The 22,293-nt window shown below is 48.7% G+C and overlaps 1 protein-coding gene across 1 annotated transcript; it reads left to right on the forward strand.

Moving 5' to 3' along the window:
- Window positions 1-4,948: 4,948 nt before the first annotated feature.
- LOC135460854 (serine/threonine-protein kinase PAK 3-like) lies at window positions 4,949-19,769 on the forward strand. Its single transcript, XM_064737810.1, is given in 12 exon segments — window positions 4,949-5,017; window positions 5,019-5,163; window positions 6,090-6,127; window positions 6,587-6,718; window positions 10,004-10,138; window positions 10,417-10,749; window positions 14,736-14,848; window positions 15,513-15,630; window positions 16,328-16,427; window positions 16,829-17,025; window positions 18,369-18,506; window positions 19,737-19,769. Coding segments are annotated over 12 exon segments (1,551 nt in total).
- Window positions 19,770-22,293: the final 2,524 nt, after the last annotated feature.

Consider the following 22,293-nt stretch of genomic DNA (forward strand, 5'->3'; position numbering starts at 1 on the left):
GTAAAGAAGCAAAAAGGACTTTTGCATAATCTCCACATATGTTTTATTCAGCTGTGCAGGGAGATGTTCAGGTCCCAGCACCCACACACAGAGGGTCTCACTTTGTCTCCACAGGGGCCCGGGGGCTGACCCTGATCTCGGGGCAGTACAAAGATAAGGGGGGCAATCAGGGAATAGGGAAGGTGTGGCTCAGGAACACAGGAACAGACACAGGAACAGGGGAAGGAGCCAATGGGGTCTAACAGCTTTTTGAGGGAAGCTTCTTGTGTCTCCCTAGACCAGGGAATGGCCCCCCAGGGTCTCCACAGTTCACCATGTTTTATGTTATTAAGACAGCTTCTCTGAAGGATCAACTGAATCAACACAAAATGACAAAAACAATCAAAAGCACTCATAAGACAATTGTTCAAAATGCAAACAATTCTGAGTTCCCAATGTGCCAACAGCTTTCTTGGAGTGTCTCAGATCTTCCAGGAGTGATGCAGGGTTTTCTTAGCACAGTTTATCAGGAAACTGAGTCACACCTACTGAACCTCTGGTCCATGGCCTCCTCACTGCCATCGTGCAGCAAGGAGGCCCAGAGGCTGCTGTGCTCTGGGCCTGTCAGGGATGAACACAGCGGCTCTGGCCAGTGCCAGCTCCAGCTCCAGCAGCTCACAAGAGGAGACTCCTTCCAGAAGCTCTGCTGGCTCCAGTGTGGCAGACCAACAGAGCCCACTGGAAGCCCCCCTCCATTGCAGCCACCCCCAGCTGCGCCCATCATCACTGCAGAGCAGGAGCTGCCCAGAGGAGCCGCGGCCGGAGCTCATGGCAGTGGCAGGTCCCTGTGCCCAGGGCAGAGCCACAGAACCTCTGCTCCTGCCTGGGACAGGGGCTGCTCACCCTGGTGTCCCACCGAGAGGAGGGATCCTGGGCCCCAAACTCTGCCCAGCCCTGCAAAAGGCCACCCCGCCAGCAGGGCAAGCAAGGTTCCTGCAGCCATTCAGTCAAATCAGAGGAAACAAATGTCTCTGTAGCTGACACAGCCTCTGCACACAGCTTTCTCCCCCTTCTCCTGGTGCCTTTCCCTGACTCCAGGAAGAGCTGCAGGAAATGCTGTGTGAGCCACGATGATGGAAGAGCTACTGATCAAAACACTGGGGTGATGCTTTCAGAGGAGTCAGGAATGGAATATTGACCAACCTTCCAGCCAATGGTATGCCAAAAGTTTCCATTCTTTAAATAATTGACTGCAATAAATTAGTAAAAAGAAAGATATGGAAACAAATTAAATCTCCCATAGCTGCTGGCTTTCCTCAGGCCCCATGGTCTATGTACTGCTAGACTTACTTCATTTAGGCAGAATATTAACTGCCCTGACTTACTGGAGACTGACCACAAGGTCTCATCTGTGGTGGGCAGTCACTGAAATTAGCTCAGCGGAGGCTTCTTCAGCTGTCCAAGTGTAGCAGAAATACATATTCTCTGCTTCATGCCTCTGTGGCAGCACCTGCTGGTGTGGATTTGTCAGCGTTGCTTTGTGGATTACCCCTGGGAAGGAATTGTGTGCACAGGCACAGTGTGATGGCTTCGATCTCCTCTAATTACTCCAATCAGATGATGGCCGGAACTTTCAGGCAAAAAGCATAATGACAGAATAATTTACAATATTCTCCAAACTACTCCTGTGGTTTTGATTTTCTTACTGATTAGGTTCAGTGTCTGGCCTCAAGAAATCAGTCCAGAAAGAACAGGCAAAGCTCAGCTTACAAGTTAGAGTGCAAGTCTTTAATCTGCCGTTTTTGCAGCATGTACAAACAACTTTTCAACATATTTGCAAAAAAATATCTTAGTTCTTGCTATACCTATCCAGAACCTGACTCTCTCCTTGTTTATTTTGATTTGAGATCCAAGCATGATTTTATTCTGGACAGGGAAGTAAGAACCAGCTGCAAATACAGACTACAAGTGTGAATCTATACTGCAGGGACTGAGCTGTAGCTTGGAATTAAAGGCAAGAAGTGATGCCATGGTAAATGTGAACATTTAGTGCTGGCATAGGAGCCTTCTGCAATGCTCCACCAACCCATGGTTCACATTGCTACAAACTCTGATGTTACAAAGAGTGTTGAAGAGCTGGCTGTAGGTAAAAAAAATAGCCAGAATGTTAATTTTTGTTAATATGGCAAACAATGACTATCTAAAAATTCAGAGCTCATAGAAGTGAGTATACAGATTTCCACTTAGTATGTGCTGGCAGTTTTCATTTGAAATCAACAGGTTTATCCAAATCAAGGTATCCATAGGAATTAATTTGCTCTATGATCTAACTGAAAGTGCCTCATTGTCTGATAAGTTTAGTAGAAATTTGCAAAGTCAACAGTCAACAGATTTTCATTTCTTGTTTAGTGGCTATTCTGCAGGAAAGCTTTTACAGACGAATCCGTTCGGATGTCATTAAAATGCCAGTACACTTCATCTAGCCATTTGGTACTAGAACAAAACCATATGACCGCACAGCCTTTAAAAAAATATTTTAAAATAAATTTTCAAATCAACAGTCTGAGTAGGACTCAGAAAAAAAACTCTACCAACCTTCAACTCCATTGGAAGATTCCCTTGTAACCTTGTGAATCAACTCTACATTCAGAAGAATAAAAGTCCCAATTTTGGTGGTTTTGGTATGGTTAGGAATTGGGGAAGGGTCTTCTTCCTTCTCAGCTCCATGCTGCAGTGCCTTTGGGATGTGGTCTGCTGGCTGTTGTTTGTGCAGCCCTGGTGTTTCTCCATGAGGCAGAAAGTGCAATTGCATTTCCAGCCCAAAGCCCGTGAGGAGTGGGGCGTGCAGAGCTGTGCCAGACCCAGGCCAGCAGCTGTGCCCCCAGAGGGTTTTGGTTCCTGCCCAGGGCAGCTGGTGCATCTCTGCCGTGAGTGCCTCCCCTTCCAGGTGCCCATGGACAGCAGGTGCAGGGTTCTGCACGGGGCAAGGAAAAGGGTGGAGATGTCTGCTGGCAACAGAGTGCAGCGGAGAGCAAACAGTCCAGGACGGTCCTGCAGTGTGTGACAGAGAACTCCTGACACAGCTGTGACTGAGCCAGTGAGGGAAGGCACTGCTGGGCCTGCTGTTTGTGAGGAGAGAAGGGCTGCTGGGTGACAGGAGGGCTGGAGGCGGCCTTGGGCTCAGTGATCACAAAATGCTTGTGTTTGATTCCCAGAGAAGGAACGAGAGATGTTGGGGAAGTGTTGACCTGCAGCACATTGTGAATTTGTTAAGCTTTAACAGGCAGTGCTTAGTTGTACCTTCCCTCACACCAGTGGTTAATGTGTGCAAGTGGATGTCTTAGCCTTGAGAATAAAGACAGTGGGCCTACTGAGGAGGTAGCTGCAATGCATTCAAGGAGAAGAAGGCTCTTAACTATAGGAGGAGAATTTGAGGAACGGGATGTTCACCACATGACCACCAGAGACCCTCAAGAGACCCCTACTCTAAATGTCAGTAATTTTGGGGAAGTGATTTAAACATGTCAAATACTTTGTGAGATGTTGGGAATTTAGGTGCTAGAGAATGGAAAATTACAAAGCTGTGGCTCATTCCAAGTCTGGCACCTGCAAGATAGCGTGTCCTTGGGGCCTAGCTGTAGTAGGATAAGAAACAGTGAAAGAGACATGAGAAAAGAGAGATGTAACCCCTAAGGAATGAGGAAGAGTTCATGGCATAGTTTAACCAATAGATTGCTTGGCTTACAGAATATTCATAAGCTTATTGCTTGCTGTATAAGTGTCTGATGCTCTCTTCAATAAACGGAACTTGCTTATCACTCATATTGAGTGTCCGAGTCTCCCCTCACCGACAAATGGCTCGACCCCGACAAAGGCCTCATTCTGCGACAGTGAGAATGTTTAGCCTGTGAGTTTGAGCAAAGTAATGAATAAAAGTAATGAAAGTAATGCCTTAGTTCCATGGATACTAACACGTGGGTGTGCATGGTATAGGGAAGTGATTCCTCACACACCCAGCACTGAAATAAAGTAATGCCTCTTTTCTCACATGGAGCTGGCAGTGTGGATCGTGCCCTGCTCGGTAACTTTCATTTTGGTCATTCCTATTGAAGCATAAAGAATGGTCGAACTGAAATCTTTTCCAGCTGTTTCCCTTTGGTTTACCTGTTTGAGGGTTGAAATTGTGTGCTGCAGGTGTCCTGGGTGTGTGCAGAGCAGTGCAGCCCCAGAAACCCCTTGGCTTGCCCACAGGTTGTCATGCCTTGTTGCCAGGTGTGCCCAGCTGTGGCAGGAGAAGGAGCCCGCAGCGCAGTGGGCACCGTGCCCTGCCCAGCCGGGGCTCTCTGGCACAGAGCAGCAGCAGCGCCAGCACCGTTCAACCGCTCCTGCCTTGGCTTCCCCTGGCACACAGAAGCCTCTGGAAATCAGCACCGCCAGTGGCGTTCCCAGCTTGGAGCAGCTGCTGCTGGCGGGCAGATGCTGCCAGTTCAACTGCTGCCAAAGGGGAAGAAAGAGCAGAGGAAGAGATGTACATACACAGCAGCCCTGGGAACATCCAATAAACATGCAGATATATGGGGTGATTTGTTAGGAATTACTTCAGCTGCTATGCCAATAGTGCTTTCTCTCCTGGTTCTGTACAATGCTTTGGGCCATTTTCTTGGTCTGGTTTCCTTTGCTGGTGTCCCATCTGTGTGCTCAGCTGGGGTACAGGCTTGGAGCACTCTTGGAGTTCCTCTTGGATCCCTGAACAACAGGGTTTGGCCCATGGGGGGAGTTTGTGGTGCTTTGTGTCAGAGGAGAACTTCCGAGGCCATTTTGTGTTTGCTGTAGGAAAGACTGGTTATTGCTTTGCATCAATTCACAGACTAACATGCATTGTGATGCTTTGCTTTGTCATACTTTGCTTTGTGATATCAGGGCATGGTTGGCACATCGTCGTGGTGACATCAAAAGGTTGCCTTGGTGCATGGAAGGCCTCAGTGCCAGAGCAGTCCTAGGGGTTGCTCAGATCAGGAGCATCCTCCTGATTGTGGCCTTTGTCAGCGTGTAGCTGCACACTGACAGGAGTCTTGGTTGGAGTAAACTTGAAGCACAGTGCTACAATGATTGAGCAACTCGCTGCTGTAGTTTGCACCATGTATGGCACTGTTTATTCCGCCTATTTCATTACCAGCCTGGCAAGTAAGTAGAGGTTTCAACTCTATTTAGTCTAGGGTGTAACCTAACCTGGCTTTTGCATGTCTTCTTGCTCTTTCTTAGTGACTCAGTTGATTTTGAAAGAGAAAGAGCATTAGGATGCCTCTGGTTTGGTAAAGCTCCTGTCAAGAGGTTCAGCTGAAAGGGGGTGTCTGTAGCCATAGGGGCAGCATTTGCAGGGGAACCTGCAGGGCTTCCATTCCCTCCACAGGAGAGTCTGTGGCAGCCAAGTCTGTCATTTCCTCAGTTTGCTGGGACAAGCAGGACAACTTCCAAAATGCAGACTGGGAGGCCTTCTCAGAAGGCCTTCTAAAGACTTTGTAGTTCTCCCCAGAACTCAGGGAAAGCTTCTTTTATTCTAAATTTTGTAATGAAAGGATTTGCCTGTCCGTTTTGACCCTTGACTGAGTGCTAAAAGAGTGATTCCCTTTGCAGTGAAGTGCAACCACCAAAGCAGTGAGTGTCTGCTCCTGAGCCTGAAGCTGCTGCTGTGCTGTTTCACAATAGAACTGCCACAGCTCAGGGGAATTTGGGGCAAGCTTTTCTGGGTGACTGTTTTCAGCAACTTAATGGGAATTAGTGCATGCAACTTCTTTTTTGAAAAAAGTACCTGAAAGACAAGAGAACAAAATCTGCTTTATCTGTTGGACAGAAGAGAAGCATTGAGTGATAAAGAACAATTTGCATTTTCTTGATCATGTTTGTATTAATTTACTGACTAGACAGGCCAAAGTATAGGCACAACCAAGATTATTGTCCTGATCTCTTGCTGGCTGTGTGAAAGAACTATGTCATGCGGAGGGATGTTGATAAAGAAAAATACTCTCTGTTTGGGTTGACCTCTTCTGTGGGATTCAGCAGCCCAGGCAGTTTTCTCACAGCACTTGTTCATTTTCCCTTGCCCACTCCAGGTCACCTGAAGCGTGTATTCAGAGGTGCTGATCCTGAGGTGAGTGAGACAGGAACATTTCATGTTCCTGGTGCTTAGGAATTGTAGAGCAAGCTGTGAGCTTGGCCTGTGGCACTAGAGTGTAGAGGGCCAGCTGGGTAGGCTGAAAGAAAATCCATTTTCATGTCTGCAGCAGCAATAACAAAGGCATCACTGGCTATTTCTTAATTTTCAATTTAAGAACTTTCAAGGAATGAAAAGCTCATTTTGCAGAGACAATGTTGCTTCTTGATAGTAGCCAGGGCATAATGTCTAATTCAGAACTATTAGCAATTCTGTTGAATTAGCCCATTTAAATTTAGTCGCAGTGACTTAGAATCCCATTGTTACCAAAGTTTCTGATTTGTCCTTAGCAGAGCTGGTTGTAGAAATAGAGCTGAATAGAACAAAGTGCTGAATAGAAATAAGGTTATAAGTTATAGGTAACTTTCTGTCCCTCACACTGCTGTCTGTCCACAGATCACAGAACCAACAGCAGTCTCTCCTCTGGCTCCCTCTGCTCATGGAGAGGAGGCCGAAGAGGAGGCAGATGAGGTGGATGAGCGCCAGCCTCCATCAGTGCTCACACCACAGCCTGAACATTCTGAGCCAGTAAGTGCCAGCTGTGTGTGCTGCTGTCTTTAGTGCAGGGCAGAGCTGCACGTTTCTGACCAGCCAGCATTTGCTGTTGCTGGCTGAGGATGCTGAGTGCTGGAGTCCTGCCAGGGCCTGGTGATTGCCCCCAGCCTGTGACAGCTGGACAATGGGCTTTGGTCTGTCACGTCTAAGCACCAGCTTCCTGGCATTTTGATAGGGGCCAGCCTGAAGCATCTCCCAGCCTGATGCCAGAGCAGGGAGCATGTCAAAGACACTGTGCTCAGCCTTGTCGGATACACAGGGGACACTGTGGCATGGAGAGACCCGACCCCCTGCACAGACTGGCCAAGTTGCTGCAGGCACAAAAAGATGTTGATCTGACCACAAAAGCTCTTGGTCGGGCTTTGTACCCACAAACTTCTTGGATGTGCTTACTTGGGAGTATTTCAGAGACGCACTGGGGATGTAGAGTTGCTGCTTGAAGTCAGGGATTTTGCTGCCTTTGTTGCCAGGTTGCTCTTTTGCCCCTTCAGGCAGAGCAGCTGGTAGCAGAGCAGATAGATGCTCTGAGTCTGCCTGTTTCTTGGTCTTTGATAAGCTGCAAGGAGATGACTGTGTTGTCCATGAAGCTGTGGGGGACCATTCTTGTCTAGTGTGGCAAAAGAAACAAAGGGAGTAGTTCTGAATCTTTCTTCTGAGGCAAAACCCAGACACTGCATGTGTCTGTTGATACCTTCTATTGTGTAGTTTGCTTTGAAAACTGCATTGGAGCCTAGAATGGGAGCAAAGCTGCAAGTCCTTGACTGCTGTCCTGTAATGCTAAACCCAGGATGTACACCTTGCAATGGTGCCTGCTGTATCTGAAGTGCAACAGGCACCTTTGTGTCTGGGGAGCTGCGTGGGCCCAAAGGACGCAGGGCTGGCGGCCGTGAGCAGCTGAAGATGAGGCAGCGTGGGGCCAGGAGGCCAAGAAGGCCAAGGGCACGGTGGCTGTGCCAGCAGCAGTGGGGCAGCAGGAGCAGGGCAGTGAGCGTGGCCTGTGCTGGGCAGCGCTGCGGCCACAGCTGGAGTGCTGTGTGCAGCTGTGGGCCCTGGGAAGCAGAAAGTCATGGAGGGGCTGCAGCGTGGGCACAGAAGGACAGGGGAGCTGGGCAAGGGGTGCAGCACAAGGCCAGGGAGGAGGTGCTGAGGGAGCTTTAGCCTGGACAATGGGGGCTCTTGAGGGACCTTCAGGCAGACTTCCATAGATCCCTGCCATAGATCCATAGAGCCAATGCTCAGCACAAGGGCTGTTTCCCTGCCAAACATCCCTTCACTGCATCCAAGTGCTTTAGACACTGGAGTAGGTAACACTTTCATATTTTGTTTGTTTATTTGTTTGTTTGTTTGCTAGAAGGAGAAGTCTTGTGTAATTTCTCCTTCTCCAGGGAGCAAGGGAGCTTTTTCTCAGTCTTTCCTGCCCTTTTCCAGCACTGGCAGAAACACATCACTTTCAGGTTAATTACTCCCGTGTCTTTTGGCAGCCCAGGGAATCAGTGTGTGTTGTGTTTGGGAATTAAGCAGGAAATCAATGCCCTTGCATTCCAGCTGGTGCTCAGAGATCACAGGAGCTGTGAGGGGCTGGGCTGCATTTCTGATTCCAGCCACTTTAGCACCATCAGTGTGGTCGAGTCCAAGCGAAGAACTTGCCCGAGCACAGATGCACAAAGAGTGCAGTTCCCAGTGCATTGCTCTGGGTCTGATTGCATTCCATAAGGACCCACACGCTCCAGATTCCCCAAGAGTGTGGGTTACTGAAGCAACAGGAGAGTAAGTTCAGGATGGCTGCTGATCGGGGCACTGCTACCGAGTGCTGATGTGTGTAGTGACAGAAAGGACAGTATTGATTCAGGGTGACCCCCATGTGGGGAATAATGTGCTTTGACTCTATGATTTAGAAGGTTAAACAAATGCTTTCTTAAGCTATGTTATAATTCACTAGTAGTATATTAAAACTATACTAAAGAGATAGTATACTAAAAAGCTACTAAAGAAAAACTCATGACTGTCTCCAGACAGTCACGACACAGCTTTTATCTAACTAATCAAGCTAAACAACTACCACTAAAATCCAATTAACAAATCACTTTCAGTAAACAATCACTAGAACACATTCTACATGTACTAAACAACAAGAACAGCCAGTAGAGATAATAATTGTTTTCTCTTCTTCTCTAAGTTTCTCACTATCTTCCCTTTAAAAAAACCTAGGAGAGAGAACTATATCTCTCTGTGTTCAAAGAATGTAAATACCACAGCACAGTAAAAAGAGATTATAAAAGTGAGATCTGTCTATCTCTCTGTCTATTTGAATCTTCCTGGCTCTGCTCCAAAGCAGTGGAAGATGCAAAGCTCACCTAAAGGCATCCCTTCAGGAGAGGAGTAGAGACAAGTTCCATTGACTGATCCTGAGCAGGCAGAGATGTTTCCCCATCCAGAGATGGTTGTTTTTTCCCCTCATGTTTTCCTACTCCAGCCTTTTCTGACCTGAAGCCTTCTTTTTATCCTTTAAATTTTTGCATGTCCTGAGGGAGTGGAACTATCCCATGCTGTATCTGGGGTCTTGTGACTTTGCTCATACACGCATTACATGACACATGGTTTCCTTCACTGGCATCCCCAGGGCTGTATAAGTGCATTCGTTAATGGGGCCTTATGAGAAACTCTGTTACTGCTGGTCAGAGTTCTCAGTTGACAAAAGAGGGACAAGAAACACCTTGGTCGTCCTCCATATACTGAGGTGGCCACAGAGGTTCTGTGACCTCCATCAGAGATCTTTGCATGCATCCTCATCTCCTGAATGACCCGGTTTTCTAACAAGAGTGTGGATGTCAGGAAGGATGAATGCTGGTGCAGGCCTGAAGAGAAGGTGAACTCCAGAAGTGTCTCTCACAAGGAGTGAGCTCACCCAGGAAGCCCCTGCAGAGCCAGGATGGAGCTGTGGGACAGGGTGGGGTGTCAGTCACTGCTGAAAGACAAACAGGACATGGCAGAAGCAGAGGGAGGCTCTCACCAGACCCTTGAGAAATGCCACCCCTTCCCTGTTAGCTGCCTGAGAGGCTTTTGGAGCTTCAGTCCCAGATGGCCCCTGATTGTAGGGCCAGGGGCACTTTGGAATCTGTGCCTCCCCTCGGGCAGAGAATGACCCAGGAGAGCAGCAGCACAGTGCTTTGGGAACGTGTGAGCCCAGCAGCCTTTGAGTCTTGGCCCACAAAGGGCATGTGGGAAGTTGAAACCCATCTTCTCTTGCTTTCTGTGCAGGTGCTTCTAGAGAAAGAGCAGGAGCACACTGCCTCATCTGAGCTGCCATGCCAGACTCAGGGAGAGCTGTTCCCTGCCCGAGAGCAGGAAGAGCAGCGCAGGCAGCAGGTGGAAGAGCCACAGGAGAATGGCCAGGTAAGCCTGACTGGCCAGGGGACAGAGGGAAGGGCAGGAAGAGGGGCATAAACCGGAGCTCTTGGGACTGAGGAGGCCAGGAGTCCCACAGGCACTGGAAGCACAGGGCCTTGCAATCTGCAGAGATTAGCCCTGGGACAGGAGGTTTGCAATGGAGGCTGATGTGGGGAGGGAAGCAGAAAGGAATGGCTGAATAAATGTGATTTTGAGGCTGCAAGAGGAAAAAAGCTGAGCCTGATGGCAGCTCCCAGTCACTTGCTCTGCTTTTGTGTGTACAGAACATCAAGGCAGAGCCACAAGCAGAGCTGCCCGAAGCTCAGAGTGACATCATGGCAGTGAAGAGAAAGAACAAGGAAGACATGGGAAGAATTCAAGAGGAGAATCTCCATCAGCAGAGGGGTGATCAACAAAACCAGGTGAATGAAAGAGTGGCAGCCACTCCACTCATGAAATGTCCTCTCTTTTGTTTGTTAGAGAACATGAAGGAACAGCTGGATGCAGAGCTTCAGACAGCTCACAGTATGATCAAGGCAAGGCATAAGCGGCTGGAGGAAGAAATGAAAATCATCAGAGAGAAACTCAATTGCTTCCGTCAGTCTCTGCAAAACCAAGTGAGTGAAAGAGGGATGCAGCCACTGCAGTCACCAGTCTGGTGGTTTCTGCCCTTCTTGCCTTTCCAGTGCAGAGCAGCAGGGAGTGGGGTGATGCCTCTGAGTGCCATCCTGCTGTAGTGTGTGTATCACAGTCACTCTGAAGGACATTTCCTGGTCTGCTGAATCTCAACATCTGCCCTGGACAGTGAAACTTGTCCTTTGGCCTTTTGGCCAGCAGTCATCCAAATTGATTCCTGCTGGCCTGTTCCTGCTCTCCTTTTTTCTTGAGGTGTTTTTACAGTGGAACTTGGTGACCCAGATGGAGGATTGAAACAAGCTGTTGTATCCCCAGTCAATCTGTTCTTTGCCTTTCCTCACAGTCGATGACTCCTGGCTGACAGGGACAAGCTGTAGTGTCTGACTGCTTTGTTCTGTTTGACTTGAGGTGCAAGTGTTGACATCTCACCGGGTAGGCTGCAAAGACTTCCAGCCAATGTCTGGCAGTGAAGGACCCCAAGTTAGGAGTGAGGCACAGGAGCAGTGCCCACCAGAAATGCTCCAGGTCCAGCACATCATGGGCTCTGAACCTGCTGCCGCAGCAGCATCACCTCGAGGAAGCCCTTCTGTGAAACCTGGGAACTCAGGCTCAGGCAGATCCTGGGAACAGGAGACTGAGGAGGAGTACCTGGAGCTGCTGGGTATGTCTGGGGTGTTTCTTATATGAGGGACAGTGTGTTGTGTGCAGGTGTCAGCAGAGCTGTACCAAGTGCTCCTCCTGAGTTTGGTGTCACAGGGCCATTTAGGACTCCCCAGAGGCAGTGCTGTGCTCCGAGGCAGCGAGAGCGCTCTGGGTGTTCCTGCTGCCTCTGAGGGCACCTGGGACTGGCTTGGCTTTGCCTGAGCTTCCCTCTCTGCTAAAGGCTGAAGCAGGGATTGTTCTTGGATCTGCAGAAGGCTGTGACCTAGCAAATGATCTAGGCAAGTCCTGTGTGCTAGTGGCCAAACTGAACAGAATTTTTAGCTTCCTAAATTCTCCTTAGACTCCTGACTTCCAACCAGTCATTAGAGCAAAAAAACTTCACAGAAAGGGACTGGCTTTGGAGTTTTGTCTTTTTGGTTGGGAAGTTTTTTTTTTTTTTGGGGGGGGGGGGATTGCTTTTGTGTTGATCATTTTGGGTGGGGGTTTTTTGTTGTGTTTTTCTCCGTCCTGAAGGAGCCCTTCTACCCCATGTCTTACTGATGTTGTTTTTATGACTGTTACTGTTACCACTACTACATCTGCAGTTTATTTTCATGAGAATGCTATATTTTTGTCAATAAGAGAATGCCATCTTTTTGTCAATAAGAACTACTTTGAAAGAACATCAGGTTACAGGACAAATAGAGAGCACAAGGTATTTTCCATGTGCCCCCAAAGGAAAACCAGAGATTTTGATAACAAACTTTATTTAATCTTCTAGTTTTATGCTTATCAAGATGTGTCCAGGAGACACGTCCAAGTGGCATGATCAGAGAAAAGTGTACTGCAGGCATTTCTCAGGAGAGAGCCTCCAGCCCAGCCATGGTATATCCCTTGGATCCATGGCACTTTTCCATACCCGATTCCCACTCTTCCCATGACTGTTAGAATCCTACCCATTGGCCCAGGCCCTGCTGAGATCAGTCTCTAGGAAAACACATCAAGCCCTTTGTGATTCTGCAGCACAACCCAATGAATCTGCTTCTTGCCCGTAACAGCTGCCAGTGCTGTGCTCTCAGATAAGACCTGGTGGGGCTGAGACCAGAGCCCAGTGGATTCTGTGTCTGCCATCACCTGTTGGGACAAAAAGGGCACTGACCCACCCCTCGGTGTGGCTGATCTCAAAGCCCATCCTGTTGTGTCCTGAATGGGGGCAACAGCTTGTCCAGGGCTCAGGCTGACTCTGGCTTCTTCCCATCAGCGCCTGTCAGTGCTCATGCTTGGGCTTTGCCAGCCTTGTTGTGGTCGCTGCCCTGTCCCTGCGGGCTGGAGGGACTGCAGAGGCTGGAGCCTTCCTTAGCTGGGAGAGGGGCATCTTTGAGCTCAGCCTGCTCATAAACAGGTCAGGGTCCTGATGCTGAAAGCCCCGTCAGGATCAGTTACAGCTTGAGCTGCTCTGGTGTACAAATGGGAAGGCATTCCTTTGGCAAACTGCTGAAAGGTGGGGAAGATGTCCTCCTCTCCTGGGATTGCACGTCCCTGTGCTTTGTTTCCTGTCAAGAGAACTCTTCAAAAGACTCTACAAATCAGTCTCTGTGCTGGCCACTTGTGCTGCAGAGCTGTCTGCCTGGTTGTGGTCGTTGTTACCCAGCTGACCACAAAGGGCTCAGAGCTCCAGGCGCTGGGGCTGCCTTTTGTATCTCCTGGAAGCTGGGATCTCTGCTTTAAAGTCAGCATCTTGCATTTGTTTCCCTCAGGGAGAATGGTGAATCCCACTGAAAATCCCCTGGTGAAATACACGTTCCTGAAATATCTTGGCAGCGGGTGAGTCCAACAGCAGTTACTCCTGCACAACCATGGGCCAGGTGTTTTTGGGGTGGAATGTCTATCCAGTGTGAAGTCAGGCCAGCTGCAAAGATGTTCACACACTGGGGATAGATTGTCCCATCTCTCAATGCTGCTCAGAATTTGTGAGTGGGCTCAGAAGGCATTGTCAGAGATGCCTTGCTACCGAGGTCTTGCCTGCATCAAGGAACAGGACCTGGAAGGTCTCCTTGTCTCTCAAGTGTGGGACAGCTCTGTGTTAATTTCTTTAGCATTTTCTGTATGTCTCAAAATCATACTGGCACACTAGTGAAAAGAGAAGAAACTTGCTTGCCTGAAAGAGCAAATTACGCCCTATCAAAGTTGTGAGATAACAGTTCCCAGGAACACTTCTTTCCCCTGGTTTGAAGAAGGAAACACTCTGTGGTCAGGATAGGTACCACACCGATTAGACAGTGAAACCCAAGAGGAAAGACTAAAGTCCCTTTAGAAATTGAAGACCAGTGCTTCAGGAACAGGCCCAGTGCCCATGCACTTGAGAGGAAAATGCATCATCTGCCTTCTGGCAGAGCCCTCCTGCATCCCACAGGTTTTGACACTTCCAGCAGAGATCTCCTGTGTGGGCTGGCTTTCACTGCAAGATCTAAACAGCTTCTCCTTTTTCTGCTTCTGTTTTGTTTCTAGGACGTTTGGAGATGTTTATAGAGCACTCGACACTGCCACAGGAGGAGAGGTAAATGTCAACAGCCCCTGCAGACTCTGCTGCACTCGAGGGCTTTCCCCTCTGGTGTGAGCTGTGGCTGGAGCTTTGGGCAGAGCTGTGCTGAAAAGGCACAAGAAGCACAGACCGGTGCCAGCCCACAGAACACATTTGGGACTTTGTCCTCTTCAGCTGCCGGAAGGAAGGCATGGAGGGCAGTGGTTCCTTTCAGAGAAGGACGCGCTCGCTCGCTCTCCATCGCTAAAACCAAGGTGGTGGCTTTGAGCACCTCACTGCTCTTTGGGGCTACAGCTTCAGAGTCCTGAATTCTCATTTCTGGCTGTCAGCAAATGCATCTGAAAGTTAGTGGTAGTTCCTTAGCCACCTGCAGTGCTGCACTTGGGAACTGCACATAGGGACAGACCTGCAAGGCGTCCCTGAAAGCCCTAAGCCCTGCCCATAGCCCAGGATGTATCCACAGAGTATTAAGGCATGGATTCCTTCTTCTGAGTCCCAAACAAAGCAGCAGAGAGTGTGGACAGAGGTTTCTGGGTGATAACTCAGACACTGCTGTTACCAAGTGGTCAAGGCAAAATGTCAGTGCCCCCACGTGTCCTGTAACTGGTACCCAAGGGAGCAGAGAAATGGGCTGTTGGAATGTCAGTTCCTAATTACTGCAGTGCCTAATCACAAGGCAGTTTGGCACAGCTCAGCGTTGTCATTGCAAAATCACTCACTCCACGTGCCTTGTGGTCTCATGCCACCAACCTCCCAAGTTACTGATTTTCAATGTCATTTTAGGTGGCAATAAAAAAAATAAATCTTCAAGGAGTGAGAAGGAAGGAGCTAACCTTTAATGAAATAATGATCATGAAGAGATATAGGAGTCCCAATGTTGTGAATTATTTGGACAGGTGAGAGGTCATGGTCTTATCCCATGGATGTGTGTTTACATAAAGCAAACATGAGAGGTTAAAAACCCACTTTGGTCAGTGGCAGCAAGCAAAGCTGTTAATTTTTATTTATTCATACTTCTCTACTCATCTCCAATGGATGAGAAGAGAGTGCATTTTGTCTGCATGAGTCTTCCCTGGCACACCTAGTTTGATAATTACTCCAAAATTATTCAATACCTGGATCAGCTGTATCTTCCTAACTCAATAGCCTCAAAGTTCACTACCTCCACATTTATTTGGGATTGATTTTTTAAAGTTTCTTAAGTGCAGATGAACCATCCTAAAGTGGATTTCCATTGGATTGTTGTCCCTCCCTGCCATTGCTATGCATGCCAGGAAGACTAGGTGCTTTTTCCAGAAACACCATGCCTGATATGTTTTTCATCTGGGCTGTTTCTAAACTGCACTTTTCATTTGCTGCCCATCTAAGACATCTCCTTTTTCACAGGTGTGTCTTTCTCCTTGAGACTGCACAGATTGCAAACAATGCACAGCCAAGAGGGAATATCTATTCCTTTGATTCTGTCCTTGTCACAAAGGCATCTGGAAATAAGAAACCTGGAAGCAAAAAATCAACGTAGCCATGCATGTTCATCTCTACCCCCTTGTTTCCTTCTTTCAGCTACCTTCTGGGCGAGGAACTCTTGCTGGTTATAGAGTACATGGATGGAGGTGTCCTGACCAATATCATCAGCCAGACCTGCCTGTCTGAAGATGAGACAGCAGCCATCAGTCGGGAGGTCAGCAATCCCAGCTGTGTTTCCAAGGCCTTGGGCAGGATTGTTGGGAAACAGGGGCTCAGAACAGGAGAGGTTTCCTGTGCCAAGCTTTGTTTCTGTGTTGCTGCTGTTCTATGGGCAAGTAAAAGCATCTCAAGTGAAAGGCCTGCCAGTGCCCCTGCACTCCCTGTACTCAGTGCCAGGACTCTTATCTCCTGCTGTTGTATTCTCGCTCTGTCTCTTGTATTTGTATTTGCTGTTCTCCATCTTGCCTCTTTAAATATTTGCCTGGAGTCTGTCTTCACTGCATTCCTTGACTGTAAAAGCAAAGGTGCTGGTGGCAGGATTTGAAACAAACAGCAAAGAAAAAAGAGAGAGACTCGTTTCTCTCAGTCCTCAGCTAAAAAGGATAGGAGTGCAGCCAGAATGCTCTTTGCTTCTGAGCACATGCACTGCAGCAGGAGTCATCCTGGCTGGTTGGCAGGGGACAGCCTACAACAGCAGGTGCTGTTGCTCTTTCAAAAGCTGACGTGCCTTTCCTCAGAAAGGTCCTGCTCTGCAGGTGTTGGAGCAGCAAGCTCTTCCTCTCAGTGGCCATTACTGTTCTGCCATTACTCCCCATTCCCCTGGAGAGGGAATCTTTTGGAGCTGTTTCCTTTCTTGTGTGATGAAATCACATCACTCATTTTTGCTCTCCTGTTTCTGTTTTCTCGCTCAGTGCCTGCAAGGACTGGATTTTCTTCATTCAAACGATGTGATCCATCGAGACGTGAAGAGCGACAACATCCTTCTCAAAACCGACGGTTCTGTCAAGCTGGGTCAGTATATTCTTGGTCAGGTGCAGCGTTCCAGGGATGTGGGTGTGGGGATGCTTGGAGTGACTTCCAGCTCTCCAAAAATGGTGCTGGTGGCAGTGCAGGGACCCCTGCTGCGAGCTGAGGGCACAGTTGCAACGTGCACAGAGGTAGAAGGAGCCACAAGCAGTCAAGAGTAGCCTTGCTCTGTGTGTGTCCCTTCCAGAGGGAGGGAGTTACAAGTCTAAAGTTTCCAAAGAACAAAAGCCACTGCTGGAGGCAGTGTAAAAAATGGCGGGATTTTTAAAGTCACCAATGCCAGGAGATTCAACGGCACATTTTCAAACTTCTACTGGGGAATTCTTTTGCTTGCTTTCCTAATTGCACAGAATTCAGATAAAACCAGTATTTTGTTTTCTCCTCAGCTGATTTTGGCCTCGCTACTCAGCTCACCCCTGAGCAGAGCAGACGGTGCTCTCTGACCGGGACTCCTTGGTGGATGGCGCCTGAAGTGGTGACAGGTCAACCATATGGCCCCAAAGTGGACATATGGTCTTTTGGAATTGTGGGAATTGAAATGATAGAACAAGAACCTCCTTACTTGAGCAAAAGTTCTGGCACGGTAAGGAGCAAATACTCACTGATCCCACTGTCTTTCTCACCTGTCCCATGTCCTGTGTGCCACTGGACAAAATCCCATTGCCATCTCCTGGAACTACTTCCACCAAGGTCCCCTCCTACAAATGTCCCTGCAACACATCAGCATCTGCTGTACTTTTGGTTGCATCAGTGGGGGAATTCAAGCCTTACCACATGCAAACAAACTCCAAACAAACTCTATTCTCAGCCAACACTTTCCTTTGGGTTAGTGGTTCCAGTTCTTTTGTCTGTGTAGATGGCCTTAATATCAGGAAAAAAGCATCTTAAAACTGTTGTTATCTTTCCAGAAATGAAGGAAGGAAACCCAAACCCAACAAAGTTTCTAAAACCATGGACTTTAGAGAGGAACCTAACCCTGTGTGCAGTTTCTTCTCACTGGGAAACATGCCAGAAACCTGGGCATGAGGGTGTAATGCACAGAGTCTCTTCTGCTTCTTGTGCAGTGCTGCTGAAACACTCAGTGACCCTGTTTCTCTCCTAGCCCAAGCAACATTCTGCACGTCACCAAGCCAGAGTCTGGTGATGTGGAGAACCGGCCAAAACCTCCTGTTTGTTTCCTGGCACTTTCTTGGATGGGCCTACCATTCATGCATTGACTTGAGTAGCCAAATGAGCAGAGGGTGACCATAGGGATGGAACCTCTCCTTCTTCTGACCTAGACAGTTTTTCTTTTGCTGCAAAAATGGGAAGCTGAAATTTTCAGACTGCTGAGAGACAGAGCTGCAGGTGGCTCCTGTGTGCCCAAGCAGGCATTTTCATCCCAATACATTTGTGCAGGCATCTTAATGTGTCTGTGTTGAAGAGGAAATTGTAAATGTTTGTTTCCTACCTGGGTATTAACTGATGGATTTCCTTTCTTTTCTTCCAATTACCATTGTTTTCAAGAACAGCACAAAAAGCTTGATGAGTTTTGTTGTAGGGCACGTGCGCTTAAAGGACCAACAAGCACTGCAGAGATGTCTTTCATGTACTAACCCTTGAAATTAGTTAGTATAGCAAAGTCCCTCTTCCAAAAACCCTCTGAAGCTTGCATGAATCCTCAGAGAAGCAAATGTCCTTTTGCTGACGTAGTTCCCACTAACTAGGTCAGTCAATGAAATCAGCTGCCAAGGCAAGATCTGCGGGATGGTGGAAAAGCTGTGGCTGCATTGGGGTTTGGGTTTTTTGTTGGTAAAGGAAAGTCATCTCTGGGTCCGTGCCAGGGCAGAAACTGCCACTGAAGAACAGAGGTTAAACACAGGGATCTGGGAGAGCCTTAGAGATGTGAAAGCAGGAGGTGGAGCCTGGTGTCTCCTTTTTCTCCAGGCTACACACCTGATAGCCACAGTAGGGACTCCACAGCTGCGGCAGCCCAAGCTCCTCTCGGCTTTGCTGCGTGACTTCCTGAGCTGCTGCCTGCAGACAGACGAGGAGCAGCGCTGGTCTGCCAAGGAGCTCCTGCAGGTAAAATGTGAAGGGGCTGCAGGTGAAACAGGCTCTGAGGGATGGGCTCCTCTTCCACTGAAGTCCAAGGCATCAGATGAGCCTCCTTCCTCCTCACCTCCACTCTTGGTGCTCTTCAAATGAAAACAGTGAGGAATCCTAGACTGGGCTGGACTGGCAGGGCCCTGTAAAGGTCCTGTGGTGCAAGTGTCCTGCAATGAGCAGGGACATCTTTAAAGAGATCAGGTTGCTCAGAGCCCTTTGCCACCGGAGTCGGAATGAATGCAGGGATGGGGCACCTTCAAGCTCTTGGGGCAAGCTGTGCCAGGGTTGCACCATGCTCCAAGTAAACAAGTTCTTCCTTAGACCTACTCTGATTAGATGCCCTTTGTGTTTAAAAATATTTGTCCATATCCTATTGTAACTGGCCCTGTTAAAAAAGATGTCCCCCACTTTCTTCAAAGCTACTCTGAAGTCTTGGAAAGTGGCAATAAAGTCTCCCTGTGGCCTGTTCTTCACTGATGGTTTCTGGGCCGGGCTCTGTGAGCCCAGCCCAGCTCCCTGCAAGCTCTGCCAGCTGCCTTGAGCTCTGGGAAGCACCAAGGGCCTCTCCCAAGCCCAGCCCAGCCGGCTCTGGTCCTACAGCTCTGCTCAGGCCAGGCTGCTCTGGCCACTGGCACCACGGCCTCAGCCCCTGGCAAGGGCACAGCAGCAGCTGCAGCTGCCACAGGACTCAGCTCCAGCCATGAGGGAAGGTGCTTGGCCAAGGCCAAAGGAGGCTCCCTGGCTGCCCTGCTCCCCTTGGGCTGAGGTGCTGAGAGCTCTGCAGCCCCTGCTGCCATCCCATCTGCCCAGGGCAGCACAAGAGCCCCGGCCTTGGGGCCCTCAAGAGCTGCTCCTGCTCCAGGCCCAGGGCCCATGCCAAAGCTGGGGCAGCCACAAATCTGTGCACATTTCTGTTCATTGCTGCTCTGATGGGGATGGATCTTCAGCCACTTGGAGGTTTCTGATAAATTTTATTACTCCAGAGGCCTCGTCTCTCTAGAGCTGTTCTGTTCAGGAATTCAATACGAAAAGCTCATAAACGTTTGTTCAAATCTCCCAAAAAAGAAAATTCTCTGAAAATAATGCAAGATTTTAATTCTTTTGCTAACTAGGCAGATTACAAAAGTGTATTCAAAGTGAATATACTATATTGAAAACAATGCAGAGAGAACTGTTTTGTCCTGTTTTCTTTTCCTGTTTATGCAGCAGTCCGTGGCCCTTGACCTGAAGTCCAGCTAGCGAGAGGGCGGCCAACAGCCCACTGCAGTCGGGGGGAGTCAGTCCCGATGGCAGGGCCCCAGGGCTGACTGCTTCAGGCACCCCTTGGCGTCAGAGGCCTTGGGCTGTGCCTGCAGGGACGAGGTCTCGGTGAAAGCTGCGAGGTTGGTTGAAAGAATAAGAGTCGGACACTTCCTGGGGTCCAAATAGGTTTAATGCCTCTGGCAATCCCACATGGAGGGCCAGGGACCAGCAGGGAGTGACAAGGAGCAGCAAGAGAACAGGGGTTATAAAGGGAGGTGGAAACCAAGGGAGGGGTTTACAACAAACCAGTGAGGGAAGGCTGGGGGATGAGCTTAACATAACAGACATCATAGCGAAGCCAATAAGTACAAATTAAAGGAGGGGCCCCGGGACCTCAGCCAACCACGACCACCAGTAAGATGAAGGTTCTGGAAGACTGGGAGGTGTGGGGGGTGATTGACTGGGCCCAGGGAGGAGGAAAAGTTTACTTAAAAGGGAATAAGAGGGAGGAGAAATTATATAACATGGGTAATTGACACCAACCGAGGGCAGGCGTAATCATAGCAACATAACTGAAAGTAACTACTGGCAGGAAAACTAAGGAGGGCAGAACCATCTTACACAGAATGGGGGGGGGAACAATACATAACACGAGAAAATATTACAAAAAACTTAAAAACACACTACAACATCTCCCTGATTTTTGTTAAATGAAATTGAAAATAACGAAAAAGTTTGTATTAAAAGGCTCAAAAGGCCGGGTCCAGGGGTTGGTCAAGCCAAGTGGCTTTTTCATCGAAAAACAGTTCAGGGTGGTATAATGGCAGTGCAGTAGGTTCCTCTTTGTCCGCGGCTCTCTCTGCCTCCGAAGGGTGGTCATCCACTTCTACGGGCTCTCCGTACTGTGCTACCACCTGGTTCACGCTTGGCATAGTGGTCTTATTAATTAGTCTTTTCACCAGCCCATGGATTACCGAAATAGAAATCAAGAGCAAGAACAGAACTAAAACGGCTTGTAAAACTGATTCAAGAATTGAGCTGGCCCAGCTGCTTAGGCCCCAACCCTTGAAAATGTCCCTCAGCCAGTCCGATGTTTCTTGTTTAACCTGATGTAACTCGTCTTTCATGCGTTGGATGGTGTGTCTGATGTCCACGGCTCGGGATGACAGGTTCATACAGCAGAGGCCCTCAAACTCCTCACAGTGATGATGATGGAGCAACAATAGAAAATCTATTGCTGCTCTGTTTTGGAGCGTCGCCTTCCTTGTTATTTCCTTGTCTGTGAGGAGGTCGTATAAAGCAGCTGAAGTAAGATTGGCTTGCTTAGCTACCCAACACTCCAGGTGGCCCAATTCACCCAGAGACTTCGCCACTGATACCCACGGCAATAAAATGGTAAAAGCAACGGATTTTGAATGAGGCCAATGTGTAATTTCATCATCACAGTCCTCAGTGAGATCTTTAAGATCCCTTTTAGATCTGGCCAATTCGGACGTGATGTTTGTCCTTTTCCAATTGATAATTTGGGTGATGTTGGGAGTAAACAGCGTCAGCCTGCCAAAAGTGCACGGCCCTCCAATCAGACCAGAGGGGATGCCTGCCCACGCTCAGTCACTACAAATTAAAAACGCTCCCCTAGGAAGGGCATATGGGGTCCGTCCAGTGGTGGTGGGGCTACTGATCTTTAGAACTGCCTTGCACCACTGGTATGCCTGGTATTCTTCTTTGGTTTGTTGGACCACTTCACTGCCCTTCTCTATGGGGGCAAAGGTATAGTCAAATTGAAAACAAATGGAGGAATTGGCGGAGCCGAGGAGGTGTAATTCAGTGGGCTCAGAAGGTAAAGGATCCAGCCTAGCCACTCCATCTCTCCAGGCATTACCAGAGTCAAAACTGGGAAGGATGGTGAGGCTCCGGGCCAAAATGGGGAAAGGGCTGACTGAAAGGCAGAGGGAAAGTCACCTGGAGAGAAAGGGATCCCCACAAGGCATGACGACATCAGGTCCTCTGCTGAACCTGTGTCGAGGCAGATATGGTCTTGCCCTAACGCTTGAGCCAGGGTATGCCAGACGTTAGTCTTGGGCTGAGGGACGATCCACGCCTCCAATCGAGACACAAGGAGGCCGAGGATCGTGAACAGTAAGATGGTGCTTGGGCTGAGTGCCATCTCCGGTGTTGTTTGGGCCAGAAAAGGGAGATGAACTAGAAAACAAAATGGACATGGTTATAACATAAAATTTCTTTCAAACCGATGGTTCTGCCTCGAATAATAAATTAAGTTCCGAAGAGGAAGCGGACACGGGAGAGGAAGGTCGGGTTTCTACGACAACATTAAAAGGTGAAGGTGACTGAGAAGAAGGGGAAAAGAACTCAGCTGGGGGGAGCAGGTCTAAATAGGAGGAAAAAGGAGAGGAAAGAGCAGAGAGTTTCCTCCTCCGCCGCCAACATGCCTCTTGTACTTGTGGTACAGCCTTTGGTGGTTTCGCCTGCTTGGGGAGGAAGGGCCTAACCCATTTTGATG

This window comes from Zonotrichia leucophrys, unplaced genomic scaffold (assembly GCF_028769735.1).
Source record: "Zonotrichia leucophrys gambelii isolate GWCS_2022_RI unplaced genomic scaffold, RI_Zleu_2.0 Scaffold_109_149410, whole genome shotgun sequence".
Taxonomy (NCBI): domain Eukaryota; kingdom Metazoa; phylum Chordata; class Aves; order Passeriformes; family Passerellidae; genus Zonotrichia; species Zonotrichia leucophrys.